At 54.0% G+C, this 25,943-nt stretch overlaps 1 protein-coding gene across 3 annotated transcripts; it reads right to left on the reverse strand.

Annotated features, from left to right (window-relative positions):
• Window positions 1-1,796: 1,796 nt before the first annotated feature.
• Window positions 1,797-25,881, reverse strand: FGD2 (FYVE, RhoGEF and PH domain containing 2). 3 transcript variants are annotated; one of them, XM_027057853.2, is made up of 16 exons: window positions 25,637-25,881; window positions 22,182-22,413; window positions 20,353-20,433; window positions 19,043-19,191; window positions 17,436-17,592; window positions 17,082-17,220; window positions 16,250-16,308; window positions 15,839-15,985; window positions 15,068-15,160; window positions 8,620-8,699; window positions 8,505-8,535; window positions 7,948-8,040; window positions 6,954-7,085; window positions 3,862-4,008; window positions 2,569-2,715; window positions 1,797-2,189 (listed from the first exon to the last, which is right to left on the reverse strand). In XM_027057853.2, the coding sequence occupies exons 1-16, from the start codon at window positions 25,702-25,704 to the stop codon at window positions 2,016-2,018; spliced, it is 1,929 nt and encodes a 642-aa protein (XP_026913654.1). In that variant the 5' UTR covers window positions 25,705-25,881; the 3' UTR covers window positions 1,797-2,015. The 3 variants fall into 3 exon arrangements, with proteins under 3 accessions (XP_026913654.1, XP_026913653.1, XP_053078845.1); XM_027057852.2 differs by having other exon boundaries at window positions 1,797-2,231; XM_053222870.1 differs by lacking the exon at window positions 20,353-20,433 and having other exon boundaries at window positions 1,797-2,231.
• Between the last annotated feature and the right edge of the window lie 62 nt (window positions 25,882-25,943).

The following is a 25,943-nucleotide window of genomic DNA, read 5'->3' on the forward strand; positions in this document are numbered from 1 at the left end:
CCTTGCTTAACGCATCCCGGCGGTCTTCCCAAGGCAGCACAGTAACATTTAAGCCTTCCCTTCCAACAGCCGCATGGTTCGCTGCATGGATACAGCAGTTTGTCTGAGTCCCTCTGGATGGGCATAAGTTTATGGGCAAAGGTCTCCCCATTTGGACGGGTTATTTCTGTAGTCCTCAGTTTGGGAGAACTATTGTAAATCATGTCCATGAATCTTGTCGCACTGGCCTGTCTCCTTGCGGTAAATTCTCAGAATTGTAAACGTAGGTCAAAAGGTTAAAATGTTGGGATGTGCAGGGCTCAGGACTTGGACCTCTTCCTTCTGTTTCACGCATGCTTTGATAGTCTTTTTTTTTTTTTTTAAGTTTATTTACTTATTTTGAGACAGAGAGAGACAGGATGTGTGCCCAAGAGGGGCGGGGGGGGGGGCCAGAGAGTAAGAGAGAGAATCCCAAGCATGTTCTGCGATGTCAGCGCAGATCCCAACTTGGGGCTCGAACTCACCAACTGTGAGATCATGACCTGAGCTGAAATCAAGAGTCGGACGCTCAACCGCCTGAGCCACTCAGGCGCCCCTGTTTGATGTACACTTTGACCCCCATCTCTGGGTTGACAGCTCCCACGTTTACATCCCCAGTCCAGACCTGGTACCCGGGCTCAGGCACGCCACCACTGGACGTGGCCAGGAGTGGGTGCCTCAGCTATGACTTGTCCACGTCAGAGATCTGATGTGCTGCTGCTCCCTGACCCGCCGCTTCCACGGCTTTCTTATCTCAGTCAACAGGAGCTCCGTCCTCCATGCTGTCAGGTCAGAGGTCTCACTCAGTGTCACCTTTGGCTCCTTCTGCCTCTCTTACCACGTTCACCCTGTGAGGGAATCTCTGCTCTACCTCCAGAATAAATCCAGAATCCAGTCCCTTCTCATCGTCTCTCTCACGGGGGGGGGGGGGGGGGGGTTGGTGTCACAGCCTCTAAACTGTTTCCACCCTTGCCACATTCAGTCTGTCACAACAAGCAGCAGGGGGGAGTCTGTTAAATCAGATGCCCCGCCCCCTAACGACTCTCCATCTCACTCAGCCCTTGGAGGGCCCCCACATCTGCCTCACCTTTAGTTTAGGGATGATCTGACTATGATCTGATGTCTTCTCTTAGTTCCTTCCTGCCCACTCTGCTCCAGCCATCCTGACCTCACTGTTCTTCACATGTGCCAGGCAGGCTCCCACCTCAGGACCTTGGCACTTGCTGTTCCTTCCACCCGGAATGCTCTTCCCTCTGATATCTGTGTGGCTCCCTTCCTTATTTCTTTCCTTAAGGATTTTTTTTTAATGTATTCTTAATGTTTATTTATTTTTGAGACAGAGAGAGAGAGAGAACGCGATCAGGGGAGGGGCAGAGAGAGAGGGAGACACAGAATCTGAAGCAGCCTCCAGGCTCTGAGCCATCAGCCCAGAGCCCGACGCGGGGCTCGAACTCACGGACCGTGAGATCGTGACCTGAGCCGAAGTCGGACGCTTAACCGACTGAACCATCCAGGCATCCCTTCTTTGGTATTTTTTAAAGGTCCCCAAGTGATGCTAATGTACAGCCCAGGCTGAGAACCATACTGGTGACCAACAGTCCTGGGTTATCTGGGACTTTCCAGGTCTTAGCGCTGTTAAGTCCTATGTCCCCAGCACCACCTCAGCCCTTGAGCAAACAGGGATGCTCAGTTACCCCCTCCCCAAAGGAACAAATCCACGTTTTCTGAATTCCAAGTCAAGACACACGGTCTGGGCACTGATGACTGGAAATCAGTCGTTTGTTTGTTTTTTAAAGTTTATTTATATTTTTAAGTAATCCCCACACCCAACATGGGGCTCAAATGTACGCCCCCGAGATTGAGGGTCGCATGCTCTACAGACTGAGCCAGCCAGGCGCCCCTGGAAATCAGCTATTTGAAAGATCAGCTTGACAGAGGCCGCAGGGCCAGGCCGTGCTGGGAGCCGGACTCTGAAGGGGAGAGTGGCCAGCTGTGGGTCAGTCAGACAGGTCCCCATCATCGGGCCTCCCGGGGCTCCAGCCGCTGGCCGCCCGCTCCATGGCCTTGACCCAGCGGTCCCTCAGCTCCTCGGTTTCAGCCTTGAAAGTGTAGAGCTGGCCTGACTGTTGCAGCTGGAAGAGCCGGGGGTCTGCCTGGGTCCCAGCAGTCACCTGGTAGCCCAGCAGCGGGATGGAGGTGTGAGCCCGCATGTCCTGGGAGGGGAGGAGAGAGCCATGGGCCGCCGTCTTTCTGTTCAGCCCCAATGCCTCAGACAGCCGATTTGAAGGTGATAGCCACGTCCCCACCTCTCACTTCCCAAACACCCATGAAGCAGGTGGACTGCTGGGAGGGCATCCAGGAAGAAGAGGACTGGCTGCCCGCTGGACAGAGTCTGGGCCCAGCTCTGAAAGCCAATAACCCTGACGCGAGGGAAGCATGTCCTCACTGGGGCTCAGTTTCCTCCTCGGGCATATGGGGCCAACAATACCCACCCCATACACACATGAACTGCGAGAAGGCCAAGGTCTGGGAGGCGGGCGGTGGCATTACCTGAGGGGCAGCGTAGATGTAGAGGACGAGGGGGTCATCCTGGGGGATCACGCACCAACCCCGGGGGCCGCTCTTGCCCCACTTGTCCCCGACCAGCTGCAGGAAGCTGCACATTAGGCTCTGCTCCGACCCTGCCGCAGACCCTTTCTACAACCAGAGACAGAGGCTGTCAGGGAACAGAGTGCCCACTCTGTGACAGACGCTGGTTTGGGGGCTTTGACAATCACTATTTCGCAGCCTTGCGGCAACGCTGTAAGGAGGGGTTGCTCGTCCCTGAGCCTCAGAGAGGTCCCGTCGCGGGCCTGTGGTCACATAGCTGGCCGGTGGCAGGGCTGCAGTCCAAACCCGGCCAGCCGGAGCTTGGGGCAGGTGCCAGGAGGGGCTTCTCACCTGCGAGTTGCCCCAGGGAACAGAATGGGGGCCTGAGAAGGGAGTGGGCCTGTGGCCTAGCGGGCAGGGAAGGCACGAGCAGGGAGTGGGGAAAACTGGAAAGCGGGCAGAGGTCCACGGAAGGGAACCACCTTGAAACCTGGGAGCTGTGTTCAGCTGGAATGGGGGGAAGGGGTCTTCTCCCACCTCCCTGGGACGGTGGGATGTCAACCTGGCCTTCAACCAGGCAGAGGGGCAGTGGTGGCCAGTGTCTGGGCTGGGGAACATTGTGGCAGGAAGTGAACGTGGCTCGTGCCCCACAGGTGTCGACTGGCAGGGAGGGAGCAGCTTGGGGCGCATCTGTGGGTGTGGAGAGTGGCTCCACCAGCCCCAAGGCAGCAGAGAGAACATACGTGGCAGAGGCCAGACAGCTGGCTCCTAACTTGCTGGGTGACCTTGGATAAGCTGCCTCTCTGGGCCTGGGTCTCCATGGGACAGGTCCCTGAAGTCCCTTCCACTTAGAATGGAGTTTCCAGTCTGCCTCTTTCCAGAAGTGGGACCCTGACCTGCAGCCTCAGTCTTCCCATCTGTGAAATGGGATCAGAGACACCGGCTCTCTTCACCTCCGGAGACTTCCGGGGCAGGGCATGGGCATACAGACAGGAACTGTGCGGAGAGGTCGTTGTGATTATTGGATGGGGCCAGAGGACAGGTGGAGAGTCCGGATGACAGCCTAGAGCCAAAGGTTGCTTCTGTTTGGTGACAGGCCCAGCTCTGTTTGCGGGGGAAGGGGAGGGGTGCCCAGGGGCAGAGAGGAGGATGGGAAATGTGACCGCAGCTGGCTTGTTCCTTTGCACCGAGGACGGTGCCAGCACGTGGCGGGCGCCTGCACACGGCTGCTGGGTGGAGATCCTTGGCCCTCACCTCCAGGATGCCCCGCCTCCTGTCCTCCTTGTCCTCGGGGAGCACGCTGCCGGTGAGGAAGGTGTAGCAGTGGAAGCAGACTCTGTTGGGCCTGTTGTCATCGTATTTGAGCTCAGCCCGGTAGTCGGAGCACTTGGCACACACCACCTGGGGGGTGAGGCAGGGGAGGACCGCGTCTGTACCCCGGCCTGGGGGGCAGGGGCATGAGAGCAACCAGGGACAGGAGGAAGACAGAGCAAGCTCCGGGAGAGGGATGGAGGCAGAGACAGGTGGTCCCCTGTGCTGGCAGAAGCCCCGGGGCCTGGAGGCCACGGCACGGGGGAGGGGAGAGCTCAGGCTCTGGGCTCCCCCAGCCGGGGGCTCGAAGGCAGGTCCCCACTGCAGGTGCCTCTTGATTCCCCCTTCGTAAGGGCGGCTGTGAATCCCAGGGGCTTCCCTGCACACACGGCTGCACCTAATCGCTTCTCCAAGCTCTCTCTCCCCTCAGCATCTCACCTGGTTCTCCCACCGCCCCACCAGGTGGAAGCCCTGGGGCTGTCATCCCCTCCCGACAGCAAGGGACTTGCCGAGGGCCACTTGGCTGGCCCTCCACATACGGGACAGGTATTTAAAGCCCCATGGTTTAGCTTTAGGATTCGTGCACATTTTGCATTCCACTCAATCCTAGAGCCAAGCATGTTTTCATAGAAAAATAACGGGCTGAGGTTAACGTCAGTTAAGCATCTGACGTCAGCTCAGATCACATGATCTCACGGTTTGTGGGTTCGAGCCCCGCGTCGGGCTCTGTGCTGACAGCTCGGAGCCTGGAGCTTGCCTCGGATTCTGTGTCTCCCTCTCTCTCTGCCCCCCCACCCCGCCTGCTCACGCTCCGTCTCTCTCTCTCAAAAATAAATGAACGTTAAAAAACTTAAAAAAAAAAAAAAAAAAGATGAGCTGGTCGTTCTTGCCAGGAAGACCCAGCATGTGTACTCTGTGGAGCGGGGCCCGCCCCGAGCCCAGCCCAGAGAAAGCCCCCAGACAGGCCAATGTGGGTCATGCTGGGGAGGCCAGGAGAAAGAGGCATGACAAGAATCAGAGAGAAACATGGGTGCTGCGGGATGTAACTTCCAGGAAGACTGGGGTGTCACGCTGAGCCCAGGATGTGGGATTGGAAGCGGGGGCCAAAACACAGAGACGAGGGGGCTCGTCTGGGTGCCCAGCACAGCACGTGACCCGGGAGGGACCCACAGAAAGCCTGGTCCGCCCCACCCTCACCAGGATTCCCGTCTGGCAGGTGGGGAGACAGAAACTGGGCGCCCAAACCACTGAAAGAATGACTCACAGAATACAAAGGTAGGTGCGGGCAAGGGAAACGCTGAAATTGGGCCAAGGGGCTCTCACGTAGCCCCACACGGGGGGGCTTCAACGACCTTGGGAGTATTTTAATTTATTGAGATTTAAAGTGTTTACACGGTTAGTGTGTATTTATTGTCTCCTCCACCGGCTTTTTATTTTGAAAAACTTCAAACCTACAGACAAATTGAAAGAATAGCATAGGATACTGCCCCCATCACACTCACCAATTGCTAACATTTTTGCCACATTTGCTTTATCTCTCCCTCTCTATCCATGTATTTTTTTCCCTGAATCGTCTGAGTGCAAATTACAGTCCTCATGACACCGCACCCTCAAATATGTAGCTGGCATCTCCTAAAAACAAGGGCATTTTCCTGCCTATTCATAACGTCATGATCATACTTGGGAAATTTAGCATCGATACAATATTACTTTCAATAGATGGCTCGTGATCAAATTTCCCCGACGTTCCCCAGAACGACCTCTGTGGCTAGTTTTGTTTTTGCCATCCACAATCCAATTAAGGATTATACATTTCATTTTTTTTTTTTTTTTGGTCAGAATGTCGTCTTTCTTCCATGTGCCTTGAAGGCGGGTACATAGGTATTGTTATTCTTTGTGCCTCTTTGCATTTCTTAACTATTTTTAATAATTTTTGAGGAAGTACTTACAAAGTCACAAGTGTGAATTGACCCGACCCTTCTTTACAGACGTGAGTCACCAAGAACAGTAGCTAATCCCCAGATCCTGTCCATTAGGTTCCGATACAACTTGTCACTTACATCTGAACACAGGTGTGTTCCCAGTCCTAGAGATTTCCTTTGTGTCCCAATTGCCATTTAAATACATTTTGGGGACACCTCCCTGACTGGCCCCAACCTGCCAGGCTGGTCTCCTGTCCCCTGGAGGTCATTAAAGACTGAGGCTGTAAAGGGCTTCTCTGTTTGCAGAGTAAATGGAGGGGGTTGTGATGTTGACTGTCGACAGAGAACAGCTCAAGTACAGCAGGTGCTTAAAAAGCAAAGCAAAATTTGTCTCTGATAACCCTGCCGGAGCTGGTAAGAGAGTGGACAGGTTCCTTCCTCAGTCAGCTGGTGGTTGCTCCTCTGAGTGAGCCCCTCCTGAACTGCTGAGGAAGGAAAGGAGGAGAAGGAGAGGGAAGGCACTGAACCTTCTCTGTTGAGTCCTCACTACCACCCTGGAGGTAGGTGTTACAATTCCCACGGTACGAGTGAGGAAACTGAGGCACGGTGAGGAACAGAACTGACCAGGGGCTAGAACACCGAGGGCTTGCCAGGAGAGGAGGGGACAGTTAGCCAGGGTCGGTTAAGAAGCCAGGAAAGACAGGCATGGGGCTGATGAGGTGGTGGGCGCAAGGCCCGAGAGGGGCTGAGGGGTGTGGACGCCCCACCTGGAACGGGAACCCATTTCCCAGTGCTGGGTCTGGGCTCTCGGGAAATGGTGGTACAAACAGGAGCTGGCAGGGCCAGCTTTGGGGAGTGTCTTGAGCACATCGTCTGGCCTCTCTGAGCCTTGTTTCCCCATCTGCAGAACGGGGATGACGAGCCCCTGGTTCACGGGTGGGCACCGGGAGGTCCAAACACTCACATCCCTGGCTCAGAGTCAGCACCTGATGCTTCTGGGCTGCGTGGGTGGGAGCCCGCAGAGTTGGCGGGGAGGGGAGAGGGGCCCTGGGCCAGGGAGGGGAAGGCAGAGGAGGGACGGGTGGAGGCAGGGGTGATGGCGGGACGACTCACGTAGCCGCAGGCTCGGCAGTGGTGGCGGCGGCGCGTCAGGGCGTTGAAGGGCTCCTTGCAGCGCATGCACATGGTCACCATCTTGTCCCGGACCCACTGTGGCGCCCGGAGGCCCAGCTCCTCAGACTGCAGCTGTTGGGCAGTAGGGTGGGCACTCCGTGACCCCCTTCTGGCCACGCCCTGGGACCCTCTGGCCACCTGCTCGTGACCCCCTTCTGGCCACGCCCTGGGGCCCTCTGGCCACCTGCTTGTGACCCCCTTCTGGCCTCCCCCTGGACCCTCTGGCCACGCCCTGGGACCCTCTGGCCACCTGCTCGTGACCCCCTTCTGGCCTCACCCTGGGGCCCTCTGGCCACCTGCTCGTGACCCCCTTCTGGCCTCCCCCTGGGACCCTCTGGCCACCTGCTCGTGACCCCCTTCTGGCCTCGCCCTGGGGCCCTCTGGCCACCTGCTCGTGGCAGGGGTCGCGTGTGCTGTGCTTCCCAGCAGCTTCCACATGAAGCTGACCGAACTGACAGACTATATGCTAGGTCAGTCACTATTACTCCCCTTTGACAGGTGAGGAAACTGAGGCCCAGAGAGGTCAAGGGACTCAGCAAAGACACCCAGGAACCAGAGTTCAGAACTCAGATTAGAAATCAAGTCACAGACACTCTCCCTCTCCCCCCGACCCCCTACCTTCCCTTGGTCTTACATTCCTCAGGCACGTTCAACCCAGACCTGTACCACCCGACAGCCCGAGCTGTGTAGATGTGAAGTCCTTCCCAGGGATAGTGGCATATAGAGGCTCCCAAAGGAATTTTTTGCTAATGGGAGAACCTTTGGCACTGAGTCTCTGATGTTTGGGGTGGGTGGGCTTTCCCTGGTCCCTTTGAATCACTCCTGGTGCGTGACACTCCCCTGCCCTCCGAGCCGGGCTGGGCAGAGCAAGTGAGGGAATTAGTGTGTGTGAGGCTGGTGGCTCCAGTGAGGGATATGCAAAGGCTTCACTTACCTCCTGCTCCTGGGTGTCTCCCTCCGGGCCTTGGACCGCAGCCTTGAAGGTTTCGTTCCGCTTCTCAATTTGGTCAATGGCTGCTTGGCAGGCCTGAGGGGGTACGGGAGGTGGTTGGGTGGGGGGGGGCAGGGAGGGCTTGCTCATCTGTCCATCCATCCACACCGCCAACAGGCATTGCTGAAAGCCTACTGGGTGCGAGGCACTGGATTCTCAGCACACACTGGCTGACTCAAGGGGGGAGAGACTGTTAGCCCCAGGTGACAGATGTGAAAACTGAGGACATTAAGTGACTTGCCCAAGGCCACCCAGCTAGGCAGGGAAAGGCAGCAAGATTTGAACCCAGATCTGATTTCAAACTACCACAGACCGACTCCTGAAGAAGCACAGGGAGCAGCTGGGCATACGCGCGCGCGCGCACACACACACACACACACACACACACACACACACCTGCCCCCCCACCATGAACGTGTACACGCACACCCCACCCTCCCCCTCAGCCTGGGTGGGTAGTGTGGGGTCAGAATCCTAGGGGCCCTGGATCGTTTTGATACCTGCATCCAGGAAATCATTTCCTCCTGGGACCTGCTCGGAGAGTGAAGACGGTGTTGAGAGGAGCCCCTCCCAGTTTTCCCGCCGGGCCCATCCCCCCACCCCCTCCCCGCCTACCGCGCTTGTAGCTCCAAGGTGCGCTGCTTCCCGGACACCAGGAAGGAGTGGGGGAACTCCGCATCGGTCAGCTCCCGCACCTGCTCGGCATTGGGAGGGAGAGGATTCGCTCAGGTTTGTCAGCCCCTGCCCCCCAGACACCGCGGGGTGGATGGAGGCGGATTGTGCCCAAGGGACGATTCAAAGTCGAGGGTCCGGCATCGCAACCTTGTCCAAGGCCTCCCTACACCCGCGGAACCAAGCAAAGGCACCCGCAGCCAGCCTGCACTCTGAGAACACGGGGTGTCAAGGCTCCTGGAATTTTAGCCGCGGCTAAGTTGGCCCAGTGTGAGGTAGGAGTGACAGTTCCTCACAAGGGACTCACCAAAAACACAAATTGGGTCATAAATTGGGTTTGGGGACACAGCTTTTTCAAGAGCAAACCTAAAGCCTAGAACAAGACCCTCTACCCCACACAGTGAAGGAAGACATTGGTTGCCCAATTCATAGAACCCAACAGACCCCCCACTTCTACTGCCTTTCACTGTCCCCTTGTCCCAGAACCCCACAGGTCCAAGGTCATTGTGAAGGCTGCCAGTCAGACAGCGCTATGTCCCGGCCACTGAGCTCAGGGCTTCTCCACACCTGTTCCCTTTTTATTCGCACAACTGCTGAACCCACTGATCCACCCTAGCACTTAGCCTCTACACGCCTCTCGAGGACAGCGACAGGCAGCGAGAGTCTTACATAGCTGAATCTGGTCAGGCCTCTAGGCTCTCTGCCAGTTTACAGGAAATATGGGGGACCGCGGGACACGTTGATGACACCACAGGGGTGCAGTCGGCAAAATCCAGACTGCGCAAAACGCTCAGGGAATGAGCTGGTTTCTTCAATTAACAAAGGAGAAAAAAGAGGAAAGGGATGTGTAATGGATTAGAAGGGATGTAAGAAACATATCACAAACGATTCAAACAGATCGGCTGTGAGAAGACATTTATGAGACAGTCAAGGAAAACCAAAGGATCTTAATATTATTAAATAATTATTATTCATTTGCCAGATGTGATAACAGTACCGTTGTCACCTTTTATGGCAAAAAAAAAAAAAAAAGACAGTCCTTTCTCTTTCAGACACGTACTGTGTTTATAGGTGAAATGATTATGCATCTGAGATTTGCTCTTAAATAATCCAGTGGAAAGCGGATTAGGAAGGAGACTCCTGAGGAAACAAGGCTGGTTTGGGGTTGACAACTGTTGAAACCGGGTGATGAACGTACAGGGGTTCATTGTATACTTTCTTGGCTCAAAAATGCCTGTATTAGGAACTTAAAGAAAATCTTCACAGCAATCTTGGGAGAGAGAGAGATGTTATCACCCTCCTTTAGGAGATATGGAGATGGAGACTCAGAGAGGGCAGGAGACCTGCCTGAGCTCACATGGCATCTACAGGGTAGAATGAGGATTCAAATTCAGGTTTTTGGCCCCCAAGGGGCAAGAACATCTATTTCCACGCCACTCCCAGAGTCTTACAAGCACAGACCTCTTCCAGGCAGTGTGGAGAGAGAGAGTCACAAAGGGAAACTAAGACATAGACAAGAGCCCTAGTGTGGCAGAACTTTGTTGTTCCACTGACACTCGAGACTCTCTGCTGGCTCCCTGCCATGTGGTGACCAGGCTTTTGCCCACTTTCAGGGTGGCCCGCCGCATCCCGGAGAACAGTGACCCTGGGTACATCCTGCCCCACGTTAGGTCTCCTTCACCTTCAGGCCCACAGAATCAGTCTGTTCCCTCTAGGAGGGGCCTGATGTGGTTTGGACTCAAACTCTTGGCAATGGGGAGGCTCCGAGGGTTTATACCTGGAGCAGCTGTTGGAGAGGTGTCGGAGAAAGCCCCTCCCGCAGCTGTGTGCAAGGGGACGAGGGGCCTGCCTGCACCTGGGAAGAGAGAACATTTCTCCCTGGGGGACAATATCGGGAAATCCGGCAAGACTCCATGACTAATGGAGAGAGAGGGGAGGGGGGAAAAAAAAGAGAAATCTAAGGTTTGGGATCCAGAGCTAAAAAGAAGTATGATGCTTTTAGTAGAAAAAGGGGAACCGAGGGGAGCTCCTGGCCTGAGACTCCAGGATCCCCTCTGCAGAGGGGCAGGATGGAAGCTTCTGGAGGCCAGTTCCCAGGCTCTGCTGTGTCCAGTGTCAACCACTCCCCAGGTCTGGGCCGGTTCAGGCCCCTGCTAACCCATACGGTGCCTTTGTGCTAATTAGAAAAAGACACCCCTTCTTCAAAACACTTTACTGACATCTGTTGGCAAACTGGCATAATGTTGAGGTTTTGTTGGAACAAGTTGCTTGACTGCCATCTGCCGGACAATAAGAATTGTAACTAAAGGGGCACCTGAGTGGCTCGGTCGGTTGAGCCCCAGACTCTGGATTTCGGCTCAGGTTATGATCTTGAGGTTTGTGAGATCGAGCTCTGCGCTGGCAGCGTTTGGCCTGCTTAGGATTTTCTCTCTCTCTCCCTCTATCTCTGTCACCTCCTCCCCCATCTCTCTCTCAAAAATAAATACATAAAAACTTAGAAGAACTGTAAATAGACAATCCAGATGAGATTTGCTCATCTTAGGGGAGGTATGCTGGTGCAGTGCCCAACCTGCACAGTTGTACATGGAGACTCTGGGTATGTGTGTGCCTTTATCCCTTCCTTCTCCCCAGGCTGGCCTCATGCAGGACAGCACAACATTAGGACCAACTCAGACCTTGGGGAGAATCCGCTGGTGAGAACTAGGCCTCCCCAATATCCAGAAGGGAGGAGGCTAGGGGGTCATAGACCGGTGGGAACCATCATGGTGATCAAAGGCTAGAACTGCCTTTAGACTTCAGACTCAGAAAATGGTTCCTGCACAGCAGTGGACAGGCGGATAGCTCTGTGCCTGCCCTGCCTGAGCCATTCAAGAGAAGGTGCTGTGTGGCCAATGGAACATCAGACACACTGTGCAGGGAACGTACTCGGTGGGACTGGTAGGCACCAGGAACCCGGCACATACTGACCCCTCAACACATTCTCTAAGGGTCTGACGCTCTCAGTCCTCTCTCCGTGTATATTCTCTTTATGACTCTGTTTCGGCCTATTTCTTGGCTTTTCTCTCTGTCAATCTCTGCCTCTCTTTTTCTATGCCTGGGTCTCTGCCAGCCCTGAGACAAGGCCGCCTGTCTCCACTTCTGTCTGTCTGTTATTCTCCTTAAACATGCCTTTCTCAGTCTCCCTCACCAAGGCTCCCAGACATACAAGCCTGCACACACACCCCGCCCTCTGGGACATTCTGAAGACTGAGGAAGGGAAGCTGGATGTCCCAGGGTGAGGGGCTGCATTCACAAAAGACCTCAGTCAACTCAGGCACGGGGAGTGGGCTGGAATGCCCACAGGCTGCCCAGGTCCCTCTACTGGCTTTCATTACCCTCTCAGGCTGCACTCATTTCCAGGCCCCTTGACTGGGCCCCAAATGCCAGGCAAGCCTAGTCGGGAGCAAGGGCAAGGCCCTCCTGCTGAGGGCTCTCTGAGACCCAGGGGTTCTCCAGAGGACGGAGGGTCCTGGCTCAACTCCTACCTGAACCTCCCTCCTAGGACAGGTCCTGGGAGAGGACAGGGAGGTGGTGATAGGGGTAAGAGATGGAGAAATGGAAGGGTACCAGGACAGCCCGGACCTGACCTCTGCTTCTCCCAGCCCCAGCCCTCAGGACGCTCCGGGACTCAGGAGTGATCAGAGAGGAGTTGTCAAGAAGGTTCCCCCACCACTTACTCCACTATGCCTGCGATTCAGCATAAGTTTGCCCCTCTGAGCTGAAGCCTTAACAGGAGGCAGTCCAGTATGGTGATTAGGTACAGGGGCTCTGGCCGCGGCTATACCTGGTTTGATCGCTCAGACCAGGATTTGCTGTGTGACCCCCCAAGCAAAATATAACCTTTCTGGGCCTTGGTTTTCTTTTCAAAGACTTAATTTTTTTTTAGAGCAGTTGTAGGTTCACAGCAAAATTGAGAGAAAGATACAGAGATTTCCCATATACCCCCTGCGCCCCCACACGCAGAGCCTCTCCATTATCAACACCCCCACCAGAGCGGCACATGTGTTAGAATTGATGAACCTACGTTGACACAGCACTGTCACCCAAAGCCCATAGTTTCCATTAGGATTTACTCTTGGTGTAGTCCCTTCTGTGGGTTTGGACAAATATGTAATGGCATGTATCATATTGTATCATACAAAGTAGTTTTTCACTGCCCTTAAAATCCTCTGTGCTCCACCTACTTATCCTTTCCTTTCCACCCCTGGAAACCACTGATCTTTTGTCTTTTCCAGAATGTCACGTAGCCTTTTCAAACTGGCTTCTTTCACTTGGCAAAATGCATTTCAGCTTCTTGCACGTCTTTTCATGGCCTGAGAGCTTATTTCTTTTTATCACTGAATAATATTCCATTGTCTAGATGGACCATGGCTTATTCCTTAATTTTTTTTAAATGGGATTAACTACAGATATACTCACACGCCGTCTCGTACGTAGTTAATTCATTGGTTAATTCACTGAAAACGATCTAAAGGTCCCTCAGCGGTGGGTTGGCTGAACCAACAAATTCCAGTACTTTCCACACACTGGGATACTCTGTGGCTACACGGAGGGTAGGAAGCTGGTATCTTACTCACGTACAGCAATCACCAGAGTTAGCAGTTAGTTAAAAAAGCAAAGTACAGGGGACGCCTGGGTGGCTCAGTCGGTTGAGCGTCCGACTTCGGCTCAGGTCATGATCTCTCGGTCAGTGAGTTCGAGCCCTGCGTCGGGCTCTGTGCCGACAGCTCAGAGCCTGGAGTCTGCTTTGGATTCTGTCTCCCTCTGTCTCTGCCCCTGCCCCTCCCCTGCTCATGCTCCATTCTCTCTGTCTCTTAAAAATGAATAAATGTTTAAAAAAAAAAAAAGCAAAGTGCAGGACGCTGTCTATGAAAAACAGTTTCACTGGTTATGCGAAACAAAGTGAAAAAGCAGTAATAAACATGTTATTAGTTTGTGTAGGTAACAACTGCCTCTGGGAGGCCTCATAAGAAGCAAAGGCTATCTAGGGGCGCCTGGGCGGCTCAGTCGGTTAAGCGTCCGACCCTTGATTTCGGCTCGGGTCATGATCTCACGGTTCCAGAGATAGAGCCCCGTGTCAGGCTGTGTGCTGACAGCATAGAGCCTGCTTAGGATTCTCTCTCCCTCTCTCTCCCCCTCTCCCACTCGTGCCCACACACACTCTCCCTCTCCCATTAAATAAACATTAAAACATTTTTATATAAAATTTTTAGATTAAAAAAAGAAGGAAAGACTGTCTCTAGGAAGGGGGACTAGAGGATGGAGTGGGGAGGAGACTTTTCACTGTATATATTTTTTATATTTGATTTTGGAATATGTATTATCTTTTAAAAAAATTTTTTTTTAATGTTTATTTTATTGTTGAGAGAAAGAGACAGCATGAGTAGGGGAGGGGCAGAGAGAGAGGGAGGCACAGAATCTGAAGCAGGCTCCAGGCTCCGACCTGTCAGCACAGAGCCCGACACGGGGCTCGAACTCATGAGCTGTGAGATCACGACCTGAGCTGAAATCGGACACTCAACTGAGTGAGCCACCCAGATACCCCTGTATTATCTTTTTTAAAAAAAAAATTTTAACGATCTTTTTTTTTTTTGAGATGGGGGGAGGAGCAGAAGGAAAGGGAGAGAGAAAAGCTCAAGCAGGCTCCATGCCCAGCGCTGAGCCCGACACGGAGTCCGGCACTTAACCAACTGAGCCACCTGGGGGCCCCTGGAATGTGTGTTATCTATATTTTTAAGTAACAAAAGTGTGATTTTTAAAAGGAAAAATCAAAATTGCAAGGGAAAATAACAGTCCCTACACTGCAGGGATCCCGGGAGAATCTGATGGGATGATGCAGTGCCCAATCCATGGGGCAATGTTATGGGCTGCCCTCCTCGCTCATTTGTGGCTGCCTCTGGATGGGGACATGACACGATCCAGCAGCTGAGCTGACAGTGTAGACCCTTACAACTCCAAATCTGGCCTGCAGATGTGCAGCAGAAGCATCACCCGGGGGTGATGCCGAATCTTGGGCCCCGCCCCGGACCTACTAAATCCGGACCTGCATTTTAACAACACTCCCAGGGGACTCATGCATGTATTAAAGTTTTCAAAGCACTGTTGTAGAGGGTAGGAAAAGCAGAGCGAGGCCAGGACGGGGTGGGGGGCACTGCCCCAAAGAGTGGGCCAGGCCTACGGGAGCCCACAGGGGAGACCTCCAACCCCAAACTTTCCCACCTCCACGGTGGCCCAGGACCTACCAGATTAGGGTTCCTGGGTTGAGAACGCAGCGTGGTCCCTCCTGCTACTCCCCATACTCAATCCACCTCTGGGATGAAGCCTGACGGTGGTTGGGGTGCCTCTCACTCACCTTCATCCCGGCCACGTCGATGCGGGTCCTCACCTGGAAGTGGGCGCCCACCTGGATGACCTTGGGCACACAGTACAGCAGCATGTTGTTGAACTGCAGGAGACACAAACGGTGAGCGCGTGCGCAGTGGCAGGGCAGGAAGGGTGGTAGGGCAGGGCTTCCCTGGGGGTGGACGGGGCACCACTGTGTCTCCCACTCCTCTCGCCACACTCTGGGCTACTCACGGGAGTCACAGGTGTGATGATGAAGGGGTGGTCTGGCCCCTAATCCACCTAGGACTGTCACTGAAGGGCCGCCATATCTGTGGGCATCAAACTCACAAGGACTTTCTAATGGGGGCTCAGGGTGGCGAGGGCTCCCTCCTCCAGACCTCCGGGCAGGACCAGTTTCCAGATTTCCAGGAGACCCCCTGGCTTCTTCAGTGCAAATCTGGGCAGTTCTTAACAGTAACCTAATTCCTTCCTGCTACGCATTCCCTAGAGCACAGATTAACACCTCAGAGTTGGGAGCCAAACAGTCTGGGTTCAAAATCTGACTCTGTTGCTTCCCAGGGCCTGTCTGGGAAACCCCTCAGTCGGAAATCCCTGAGGCCTAGAGGCAGCAAGGGACCTGTCCCAAATCACCTGGATGCCAAATCAGGGAAGGACAGAGAGGCGGGCTCTTCCCTGTTTCTCCTGAGGTGCCAGGTAGACACCACGCAGGCAGGACCTGGGGCAGTGTGGCCCCCGGACTTCCCTCCCCATGCGGGATGGGCCCCCCAGCATCCCCTACCAAGAAAAGGTAGCGCTCCATGGGGTCACTGCGGCGAAAGGAGATCTTGAGGACAGGGCCTTCACGGAGCAACGTGTTGGAGGGGTCTACTATGTCATCCTCGAGGCCCAGGCGCTGGTACACTTCCCACAGGTCCTGTAGCCGCTCCTGGGACAGGGGGTGCACCCTCAGCCAAAGCCGGGCAGGGCCCACCTGCTTCTGGAAGGTTTGCCTTGTGTGGACAGGGACGGGATGTGAAGGGGAGGACAGCAGCGGGCCAGGTGTCATGGGGTAGGATCAGGGGATGAGCAGATAGAGACCTGGGTGGGCTGGGGGAGGCTGAGAGCTGCAGGGAGGAGGTACAGGGCCCCCGCGGAGGCCTGCGGTACAGGGCCCCACGCCCACCCCCGCCCACGAGAGCTGGCAGCTCACCATCTCAGTGATGGCTGAGTTGGAGTGCTGAGCGGCTGAGAAGATCATGTCGAGCGCTTCTGAAGGGGGACGCAGGGCCAGCGTTATCTCCTGAAAATCTGGGGCTGGGGGCTGAGGCAGGAAGTCCTTGAGGCTTAACAAAGTGGCCTAGGGGGACTGCCATGAGTAACCATAGGAGCAGCCTTGACTGTGTAGCCTGGCACATGAGATGTTTGGATCATGGGGGCCATTTCCCACCCAGAGTGGAGAGAGTGGATGCCACTGAAGACAGGGGTTAGGCGTCTGTGACTCTCACTGCTGGCCAAACCAAGCCAGACCCAGAGGGTCCTTTGGAAAGACCATGGGTTTTGGCATAATACAGGCATAGCTTCAGATGCCACCCCTGGGGGCGCCTGGGTGGCTCAGTCGGTTGAGCGTCCAACTTTGGCTCAGGTCATGATCTCACGGTTTGTGGGTTTGGGCCCCGCGTTGGGCTCTGTGCTGATGGCTTGGAGCCTGGAGCCTGCTTTGGATTCTGTGTCTTGCTCTCTCTCTCTGCCCCACCCCTGCTTGTGCTCTTTCTCTCTCTGTCTCAAAAATAAATAAAAAACATTAAAAAAATTGAAAAAAAATGCCACCCCTGCCCCTTTCTGGCCGTGTGACCTTGGGCAAGTCACTTGATCTCTCTTGGCCTGATGTCTACCAAAAAAAGGTTAATGGTAGAGATAATGTCTAAGAAGTGCCTGATAGCTGATAGTCATTCCAAGCATGTTAGCAGGTGTTCAATAAATAAATGGGAGTCGCTCAGGCCTCCCCAGCTCCCTGGATTTCTGGGGGGGACGGGTGTCCTCACTCTGAGCATCTGCCCGGTCTGGGGCCTGGGCTGGCAGCTTCTGGATGTATTCCTTGAGCAGCAGCTCGTAGCGTGGAATTCTCTGCACAGGTTCCAGCATGTGGTGCTGCAGAGTCAGGCTGCCGGAGGCCTCGCTGCTCTTGGGGAAGAGATGGGGAGAGGAAGAGTGGAGGCGAGAACAGAGGAGGGGGGGCAGGCTGCCCCAAGGGCCACGGGCGTGGGCAGGGCAGGCTAATGCCGGAGCATGTGCAAACAGCTGAGCCTGGAGGTGGCCAGAGTCACTCAGGGAGACTGAGCCCGTGCACACTGGGGGATGGCAATGCAGGCTCTGTCCCGCCCCTCACCCAACCTCACCTGGATGCGGGTGATCACCTCCTGGAAGGGTGCAGACTTGTCAGTCCAGGTGGCCAGAAGCTCGGCGGCTCGCTCAAAGTTCTTGACATACTCACTGTACATCTTCAGGAACGGGGCCAGTTTCTGGATCACGTCACCGATGCGGGGGGTGGCTGTCCTGCAAGAGGGCCACCTAGGTACTGCCTTCAGCCTGAGGACCTCCTCCCTTGACTTCAGGCAGGGTCAGGTTAGGCCAGGCTCTCTGAACTCCCCGTAACAGTCTTTCCACTGCACCTCTGGGTGTAGGCATTCGCCCAAACGTGTACGGTCCAACCTCCCTTAGACCTTGAGCCCTGGAGGGCAGATGCTATTCTCTTCCACCCCAAAGACCTAGCATAGTGTTGGGCCCACAACACGTATCCAGTAACCACTCAAGGCCCCCGACGTGACAGCAGCGAGGGCCACGTGCTAAGCACTGCTCAAAACATGCCACATGTCTCATCTCATTTAACTCTGCAAGAGATGGTCACTGGTCCATCTTAGAGATGAGGAAATTGAGGCTCAGGAGATAAGAACGGATCCAGGGTCATCCTGTGGTAAGGCCTGAAGGTCAGCCCAGGGACCGTTACAGCAGAGCAGTGAGGGGCCGCGATCTGGAGCTGGCCTCCCTGAATTTGATTCCTAACTGTTCCATTTACTCTAGCTGTGTGTTCTTGGACAGGCCACCTACCCTCACTGTCCCTTCCTTTTCCCACTGGAAAAAAATGGGAATGATGCTAAGCATAGGGTTGTCTTTAAAAACAAAAAAAAACACCACAGGGGCTCCTGGGTGGCTCAGTAGGTTAAGTGTCTGACTTTGGCTCAGGTCATGATCTCGCGGTTTGTGGATTTGGGCCCCGCATTGGGCTCTGTGCTGACAGCTCAGAGCCTGGAGCCTGCTTCGGATTCTGGGTCTCTCTCTCTGTCCCTCTCAAAAATAAAATAAACATTTAAAAAAATTAAAAAAAAAAAAAAAACACCACACCCAAACCAACATTTTATTGTGAAAAAAAAAAAGTCAAGCAACCATAAACTAAAAAGAACATAATAATGAACCTCTATGTATCCATCACTGGATTTAACAGTTACGGACATTCCTCTCTGCTGAAGAACTTTAAAAGACATGCCGGACGTCATGGCATTGCTTCGGCAAAATGTATACAGCGAGTAGTTTCATCACCAAACGCTACAATGGTCACCTCTGAAAACGAAGACAGTTTCTTGCGTAACCATGATCACGTAGCGGGCTGATTTGCAAATTAGAGGAGTAATAGTAACATTAATAGGTGTGAAGCCCAAGGCCGGGCATGTAGGAAGCCCTCAGTCAGCGAGGGCTATTTCCACTGCCTCCTAAGTCACTCAGCCTAGCAAGGACCTGATCTATCCCCTTCCCCAGAACACACACACACACACAGCCCCTCAGCACTCATCTGTCCAAGCCCCTTACTCTGAGGACAGACACAGACCGAGCCCAGAGGAGGAGACTGCCATGGCCACGCAGCAAGGCCAAACCTCGTGCCCCGGGGGCTGCACCCTGACCTGGCTGGGGCAGCGGTCAGGGGGCCTCAGGGCTCTGTGGGGGACCTCACCAGTCGTCCAGCCGCCACTGCAGCTCCGGGAGGAAGAACTGCGCGTGGAACTGGTAGATGGAGGAGATGTTGGAGAAGATGAGCCTCACCACGTCCTCGGGGAAGGCCTTGCTGCTGCGGGCCTCCCTCAGCAGCTCCTGGAAGAACACCTGGAACGGCCCCTGCGGTCACTGGGCCTGTGGCAGAGAAGAGCCACCCACACAGCAGCCCAGGGGGAGACAAGCACAGCCCAGGGGCTTTAGGCCCCCCCACCCCTCCCCCCGCCTAGGTTACTGAATGCTTTCACCTCTTCAGTCTCCCATCATCCTCGAAACAACCTCAGGAAGAGATAGGGAGGGTTGTATTCTGGCCATTTTACAGACGGGCAAATGAAGGCCTCCAGACTCAGACACACTTGGTCAGAGAGGCTGGCAGCTGGTGAGTGTCAGAGATGGGTCCATCTTGCATCTGTCAAGGTCTTGAACTTCGCCACGCTAAAGATCCTGCTCCTGGGGCGCCTGGGTGGCTCAGTCAGTCGAGCGTCTGACTCTTGACTTCAGCTGAGGTCACGGTCTCACGGTTCGTGAGCTTGAGCCCCACATCCGGCTCTGCGCTGATAGCACGGAGCCTGCCTGGGATCCTTTCTCCTCCCCCCTCTTTCTACCCCTCCTCCCCTTGCACGCTGTCTCTCTCAAAATAAGTTTAAAAAAAGTAAAAAAAAAAAAAAAAAAAGATCCTCCTCCTGATTTCCAAATATTTAACCCTCTTAAGAAAGGGTGAAGGGGGGCGCCTGGGTGGCTCAGTAGGTTCAGCGTCCGACTTCGGCTCAGGTCACGATCTCACAGCTCATGAGTTCGAGCCCCACATCAGGCTGTGTGCTGACAGCTCAGAGCCTGGAGCCTGCTTCACATTCCATGTCTCCCTCTCTCTCTGCCCCTTCCCTGCTCATGCTGTGTCTCTCTCTGTCTCAAAAATAAATAAACATTAAAAAAAAATTAAAAAAAAAAAGAAAGAAAGGATGAAGGGATAATAACGGTGAGGGTGTCGAGCATTGGGGTGACAGATGAGGCATGGGGACTGGAAGGATGTGTGCGCTCTGCTACACGTGAGGCCAGCCCCAGCGCTGGGGGTGAAATGGCAAGTGGCATTAATGCTACTTCCTGATTTCTGCCCTAACTTCGGCCAACGGGGGGGACTGAACGCCCTAGAATCAAATCCCAGGCCCTACCCCTCAGCTCTGGTGAGGTGTACAGAAGGCAGAGCAGGGGTGGGGTGAGGAGACCTGGGTGCTGGGGCTCAGGGCAGGATGAGGTGGTATTCTGGCCACTGACCTGGTCTAGCAGATGGAGGCGTGCCACATAGGCCTTCTCTGTCTCCAGTAGTTCCTGGACGATTCTCTTTTCCTCTGGCATCTGTGGGGGAGGGGGGGCCGGGGGCGGGGTTTGAACAGGAGGAGAAGGAGAGACACAGTTTTTGGTCTCCTCTGTTGGGGACCCCAATGTAGTCTCCAAAGATGCCCCAGTGAGCGCCCACCTCCCGACACTCATGGCCTCCCACAATGCATCTGGGCCGGCGCTGGGGTCGCTTTAACAAAGGATGGGGCAGGAGTGAGGTTGGGTCTAAGGCTTAAGAGGCCTGGAAGCTTCTTGGGAGCCATGAACCACCACTTCTGGAGGTCTGGCTGATAGAAAGGCCACGTTGAGGCCCAGAGACTACATAGAGAGAGCCAAAGGCCCAGCAACGCCAGCACCGCAGCTGAATCCAGCCTTCCACTGTTCCTGCCCAGGCACCAGGTTTGAGAGTTGAGCTATCTTGGGCATTCCATCCCCGGCCACCATCAGACCGCAGCCACGTGAGAGACCCTCTTATGGACTGAATTGTGCTCCCCTCCCTAAATCCATATGTTGAAGCCATAACTGCTAATATGACTGTATTTGGAGATAAGGCCTTTGAGGAGATAATCATGGTTAAATAAAGTCCTAAGGGTGAGGTCCTAATCCAATTGGATTAGGTGTCCTTATAAGAGGAGGGACAGACACTAGGAGACTATGTGCATGAGGACACAGTGAGAAGATGGCCGTCTATAAGCCAAGGCGAGAGGCTTTGCCAGAAACCAACCCTGCCAGCACCTTGGTTTGGGACTTCCGGTCTCCAGAATCGCAAGGAAATATATTTCTGTTAAGTCACCCAGTCTGTGGTATTTTGTCGGCCCAACCTGACTAAGACAAACCCCAAGTGAGACCAATAGAAAAACCATCCATATGTTCTGGTCAATCCACAAAACTGTGAGAAATAATAAATCGTATTCGGCCACCATATTTTGGGGTGCTTGTTACGCAGCAACTGGTAACCGCAACATACTACTGTGATCGCCATTCCCATTTTATAAATGAGGAAACAGGCACAAAGAAGCTACAGTGCTTTGCCCAAGGTCACACAGGAAGCAGAAGAGCTGGGGTGTGATCACTGGCAGTCTGGCTCCCGGGGGACACAGTACCACACAGCCTAGCCCTTGAACTCCACAGACAAGGAAGCTGAAATGCAGAAAAGGGAGGTGACCTGTCCAGGATCAGTCTAAGGGTAGGATCAGCACTAATCTCTATCTCTAGTTGGGGATTATTGCCTCTTGTGGTGGGTAAACTGAGGCCACTCCAGGAAGGATGCCAGGTTCACACAAGCTGTGTGGCCTTGGACAAGTTTTTAAGCTGTCTGAGTTTTATGGGGCTATTTGTTTTTTTCTTTTAGAGACAGAGAGTTGGGAGGGGGGTAGAGAGAGAGAGAATCTTAAGCAGGCTCTACTATGCTCAGCTTGGAGCCCGATGCAGGGCTCGATCCCACGACGCTGGGACATGACCTGAGCCAAAGTCAAGAATTGGATGCTCATCTGACTGAGCCACCCAGGAACCCCTAAGCCATCTGAGTTTCAGTGTCTTTGCCTAAAAAACTCCTACAGTGAAGGGAATGTGAAACAATGGAACAATGGGGTGAACTGTAGGCATGTAATCAAAGGCTGTTAAGGGAGTAGAATCCAGCTTTCAACTGATTTCTGGTGACATAAGACCCTGCTTAGAGAAGTACTCGTTTGGGCTGGAAGAGAATTTGCAGGGAAGTCCGTGGAGGGGTCCCCCAGCTCCCCACATCCGCTCCAGCCCTCAGGCACCTGCGTCCCTGGCCCAGGGTGGATCTCGGGCTGGCAAGATTTCCTCCAGGCTCCACTGGACAGCTTGTTCTTCAGGGAGTTCAGGTACCTCCTGCTGACTGTCCTGGGCTCAGACCCCAGGCTCTCCCCAACGTGGGACTCCTTCCATGGTTCTGCAGACGGGGTAAGGCTGTACCCGGGGAGGTGACGTTCAGCCTCCAGTTTGGAGACTTTGATTGCTGCTCCTGGAGTCCTGAAATGAACAGAACAGATCTGAGAGTTTCCTGTCTGCAAAGTAGGAAGAAGACTAGCACTTCCCAGGTCAGGGATTTAGGAGTGATCAATGCACATCACAGGTGTGAAGAGGCCCCTGAGTGCCTGGCACTCAGGAGGAGTTTGCTAAGTAAAACATCCACTTCCTTTCCAACATCTTCTTGGAGGGAACTCCAGTTTTCAAAATGAGTCAGCGTAGACTTGTTTTGTTTTCTGGGGAACTACATACTTCCCTGTTTAAAATGCCAGGAGGAACCCCTCTTTCTGCATATAGTGTTTTTTAGGTGGCCACAGGTCACCCTCACTTGTACACCTCGTGTCTGTTTTAATGTTAAGTCTCTGCAGCAGGAAAGGCCCTAAAATCTTAGGAGAGAAGGAGGGAGCCATGGAACACTCTAAAGGGAGGGCAGGACTGCTAAAGCTGGGACTTTGCAATGGGAGCCGTGCCTTCCACACCTCTAGTGGGTGGGTGGAGGGTGGGGGGAAGCCAGTCTGGCAGCAATTCCCTGTTCCTCCCGGGATGGGCCTTTGAAGGGTATCTTTGAGTGCAGGGTCTATAGGCCAGCTAAAGTATTTAGTAACCTTCACTGAGTTATAGCCCACGGTTTGGGTTGTGCTCATTCCCTTTAGTATGGAAAGGCTTGCGATGAGACAGCTAGTCTGGGCAATGGAGGACCAGACAGGTACAAAATCTCCAAAACTCTGAGACAGGTTTTCATTACCCCAGCTTTGCAGCTAAGGAAACTGAGGTACAGAGAGTAACTTGCAGCATAAGTAACTTGCAGCGAGGGGGTGGCAAAGGTGGAGTTCAGATCAGGCATCTGATCCCTAAACTGCCCCTCCCCATCTGGGTCGAGAAGAAACAGGTCCAGCGGGTCAACATGTCTGCCCCAAGTCACTCAGCTAGCTGGTGGCAGAGAGGATTGGAACCCGGTCCCCAGTGGCTCCTCATGGGCTCCTCCACCCTTCTCTGGCACCTCAGTGCCTGGTTCCTCAACCCGCGGAAACAGCTGGGCCTCAGGCTTTCTGTTCTACATTTGGTTTCAGCTTTTGCATTTCCCTTGCATTTCAGCACTTGCATTTCCCTCCAAGTGCGCCAGGCCAGCTTCTGTTTCCTCTTCCCCCCTCAGTTTCAGATCAACAAGGGGGCTGGAAGACCTCACAAGAAAGCCAAAGCCAAGGCTGCTGGCACAAGGCCTCTCACATGATAAGAGGTGACTCTCACCCTGCAGACAAGGCCTCCTCTGACCCCATTCTGGTCTGAGGGCTGCCTCCTCTTGCCTGGTGTGGCCTGGGCACCACACACCTGCTGAGGATCTCCACTGAACATGCCTGGCATGTTGAGTGAGTGGTGCTCTCTCCCCACGCAGAAGGGAGCAGGGGGTGGGGGTGGGGGTCCAGGAAGGCGGTGCCTGGAGCTGTCCTTGGTGCTGAACAGAACGTGCTTGGCAAAGGACTCCGGGAGAGTCAGGGTAAGGTCCCTGGCTCAGGAAGCTGAATTGCCCTTCTAGGTCCACATCTATGCCACATCCACCTAGAAGGCCACAGAAGTCTTCGTCTGCTCTGAGTGCCCTCAGCACTCAGAATCTAGGCTTCACTCAGGATATCTATTGTCTATGACTTGGCATCATAGTAATTTCATGAGCTTGGCATCCAAAGACGAAAATCATCCCAGCAGGGATCAGTCTTTCGGCTCCTGTGTCTGCTACAGTTCCTGTGTGATGCTGTGTTGTACCAACCACGCCCCCTTCAGGACTGAGGAGCTCTTTTCCCCAGTTGTTGGTGGTATGGTGGCCGATTGGGAATTGACCTCCCTGGAAGACAACTGCCTCATCGAAGGTCAAGTCCACATCCAATGACTAGCCCATGTGGAGGTATAAAGACCCATCCCTTTGCCTCAGTTAGAACGACTTGAGGGACATCTCAGCTTCAGAGCAACTTGGGACAGCCTGAGGCCTCTATTTCAAGTGCACACAGTTCAACTTCTCCCAATGCTGTATCCCTCGCCCCAACAGGTGTTATTCCCAAAACTATCCCCAGAAGCAAATTTCTATCTTAGAGTCTATTTCCAGAGGGACCTACAACAGTCCCTCGCACAGTCCTGGGCTTAAGGAATGCCGGCAGAGTAGACTAATGTCACACACAGACACACTCACAGACGCACACACCATCACCACCACCGCTGCCAGGGCCTCCAATGACCTCCACACATCTGGCCCAGTTTTTTTTTTTTTTTTTCCTTCAAATGGAAGCCCCTACCCATGAACTTAAAGCTTTTTAAGCCCCCTTGCCTCTCTGTGCACCCATTGTCTCATCTATAAGATGGGAATAGAAACAGAACTACTCTCAGGAGGCTGTTAGATAATTAAATGAATTAAGTAACAAAAATCACATAGAAAAATGCCCCAAAGGTAGGCTGATGATACATCTTGGTTTGCCTGATACAGGCTCAGCTTTTCCTATTGCCCTCTCCCTTCTGCCAAAAAAATTGAATGGCATCCACTTTCAGTTTTAATTGTACCCTGAGTTGAATGATAAATTATATGGTTGTCCTACTTATAAGGAGTAAGTGCTTGATAAGTATTAGCTAGTATTTCCAATGGGTGGAGTCCTGCAGTCCAAACACTGTTTGGTCCGCCCACGCTCGCTCGCTCATAACTACACACATCTGGACTCTCCCCAACATATCAATATACGCACTCTTGGGGTGGCTCAGTTGGATAAGCATTCGACTCTTGGTTTCGGCTCAGATCATGATCTCACAGTTCGTGAGATCAAGCCCCGGGTCAGTCTTGGTGCTCACAGCACAGAGCCTGCTTGGGATTCTCTCTGTCTCTCTATTTCTGCCCCTACCCCATTTGCATGCACGTCTCTCTGTCTCAAAATAAGTAAATAAACATTAAAAAATATACACACACACTCTCGCTTCTGCCCAGTGCCTGGTGCCCAATGACACTGCCTGATGCTGTGATAAACCCAGGCACTGCCCAGACAGGAGGAGGTGTCCAGGAAGGGCCCAGAGAGAGAACTGCTTGCTGTGAGGCCCCAGGGCAGTCCTGGCCCTGATCCTCAGCCTGAAGACTGGCAGAACATGTGCTCCAGGGCCTGGCAGTGGGCAGAGGGGGGCCCAGGGTGGGCAGAGGAGCTAAAGGGAGGCCACCAGTCCGCCCTGGCGACCCTTCCCACCCCCCTCCACCCCATACCTGCTGTTCTCAAACACAGTCACCAGACTGGACACAGGTGCCAGCTTCTCCTTACTCTCTTGCTCCATTCTGCAGACCTCCAGGGTGGTCCTCAACTACCCCTGAAGCAGAGAAGGTGGCCTCCAACGGCACCCTCAGCCACCCCCACCCGGGGTCACAGATGGGCTAAGGCATCCCGGAATGTGCACCAGAGGGCTCAGGAGGCCTGCTCCCAGCTTCAGAGTAAGAAGGAGGAAGTGGTCCCAGAGCCACAGCCCCAAAGGGGAAAGGCCCTTGCTTCCTCTAGAGGGAGGAGCCCACTCAGGCC

This window comes from Acinonyx jubatus, chromosome B2 (assembly GCF_027475565.1).
Source record: "Acinonyx jubatus isolate Ajub_Pintada_27869175 chromosome B2, VMU_Ajub_asm_v1.0, whole genome shotgun sequence".
Lineage (NCBI taxonomy): Eukaryota > Metazoa > Chordata > Mammalia > Carnivora > Felidae > Acinonyx > Acinonyx jubatus.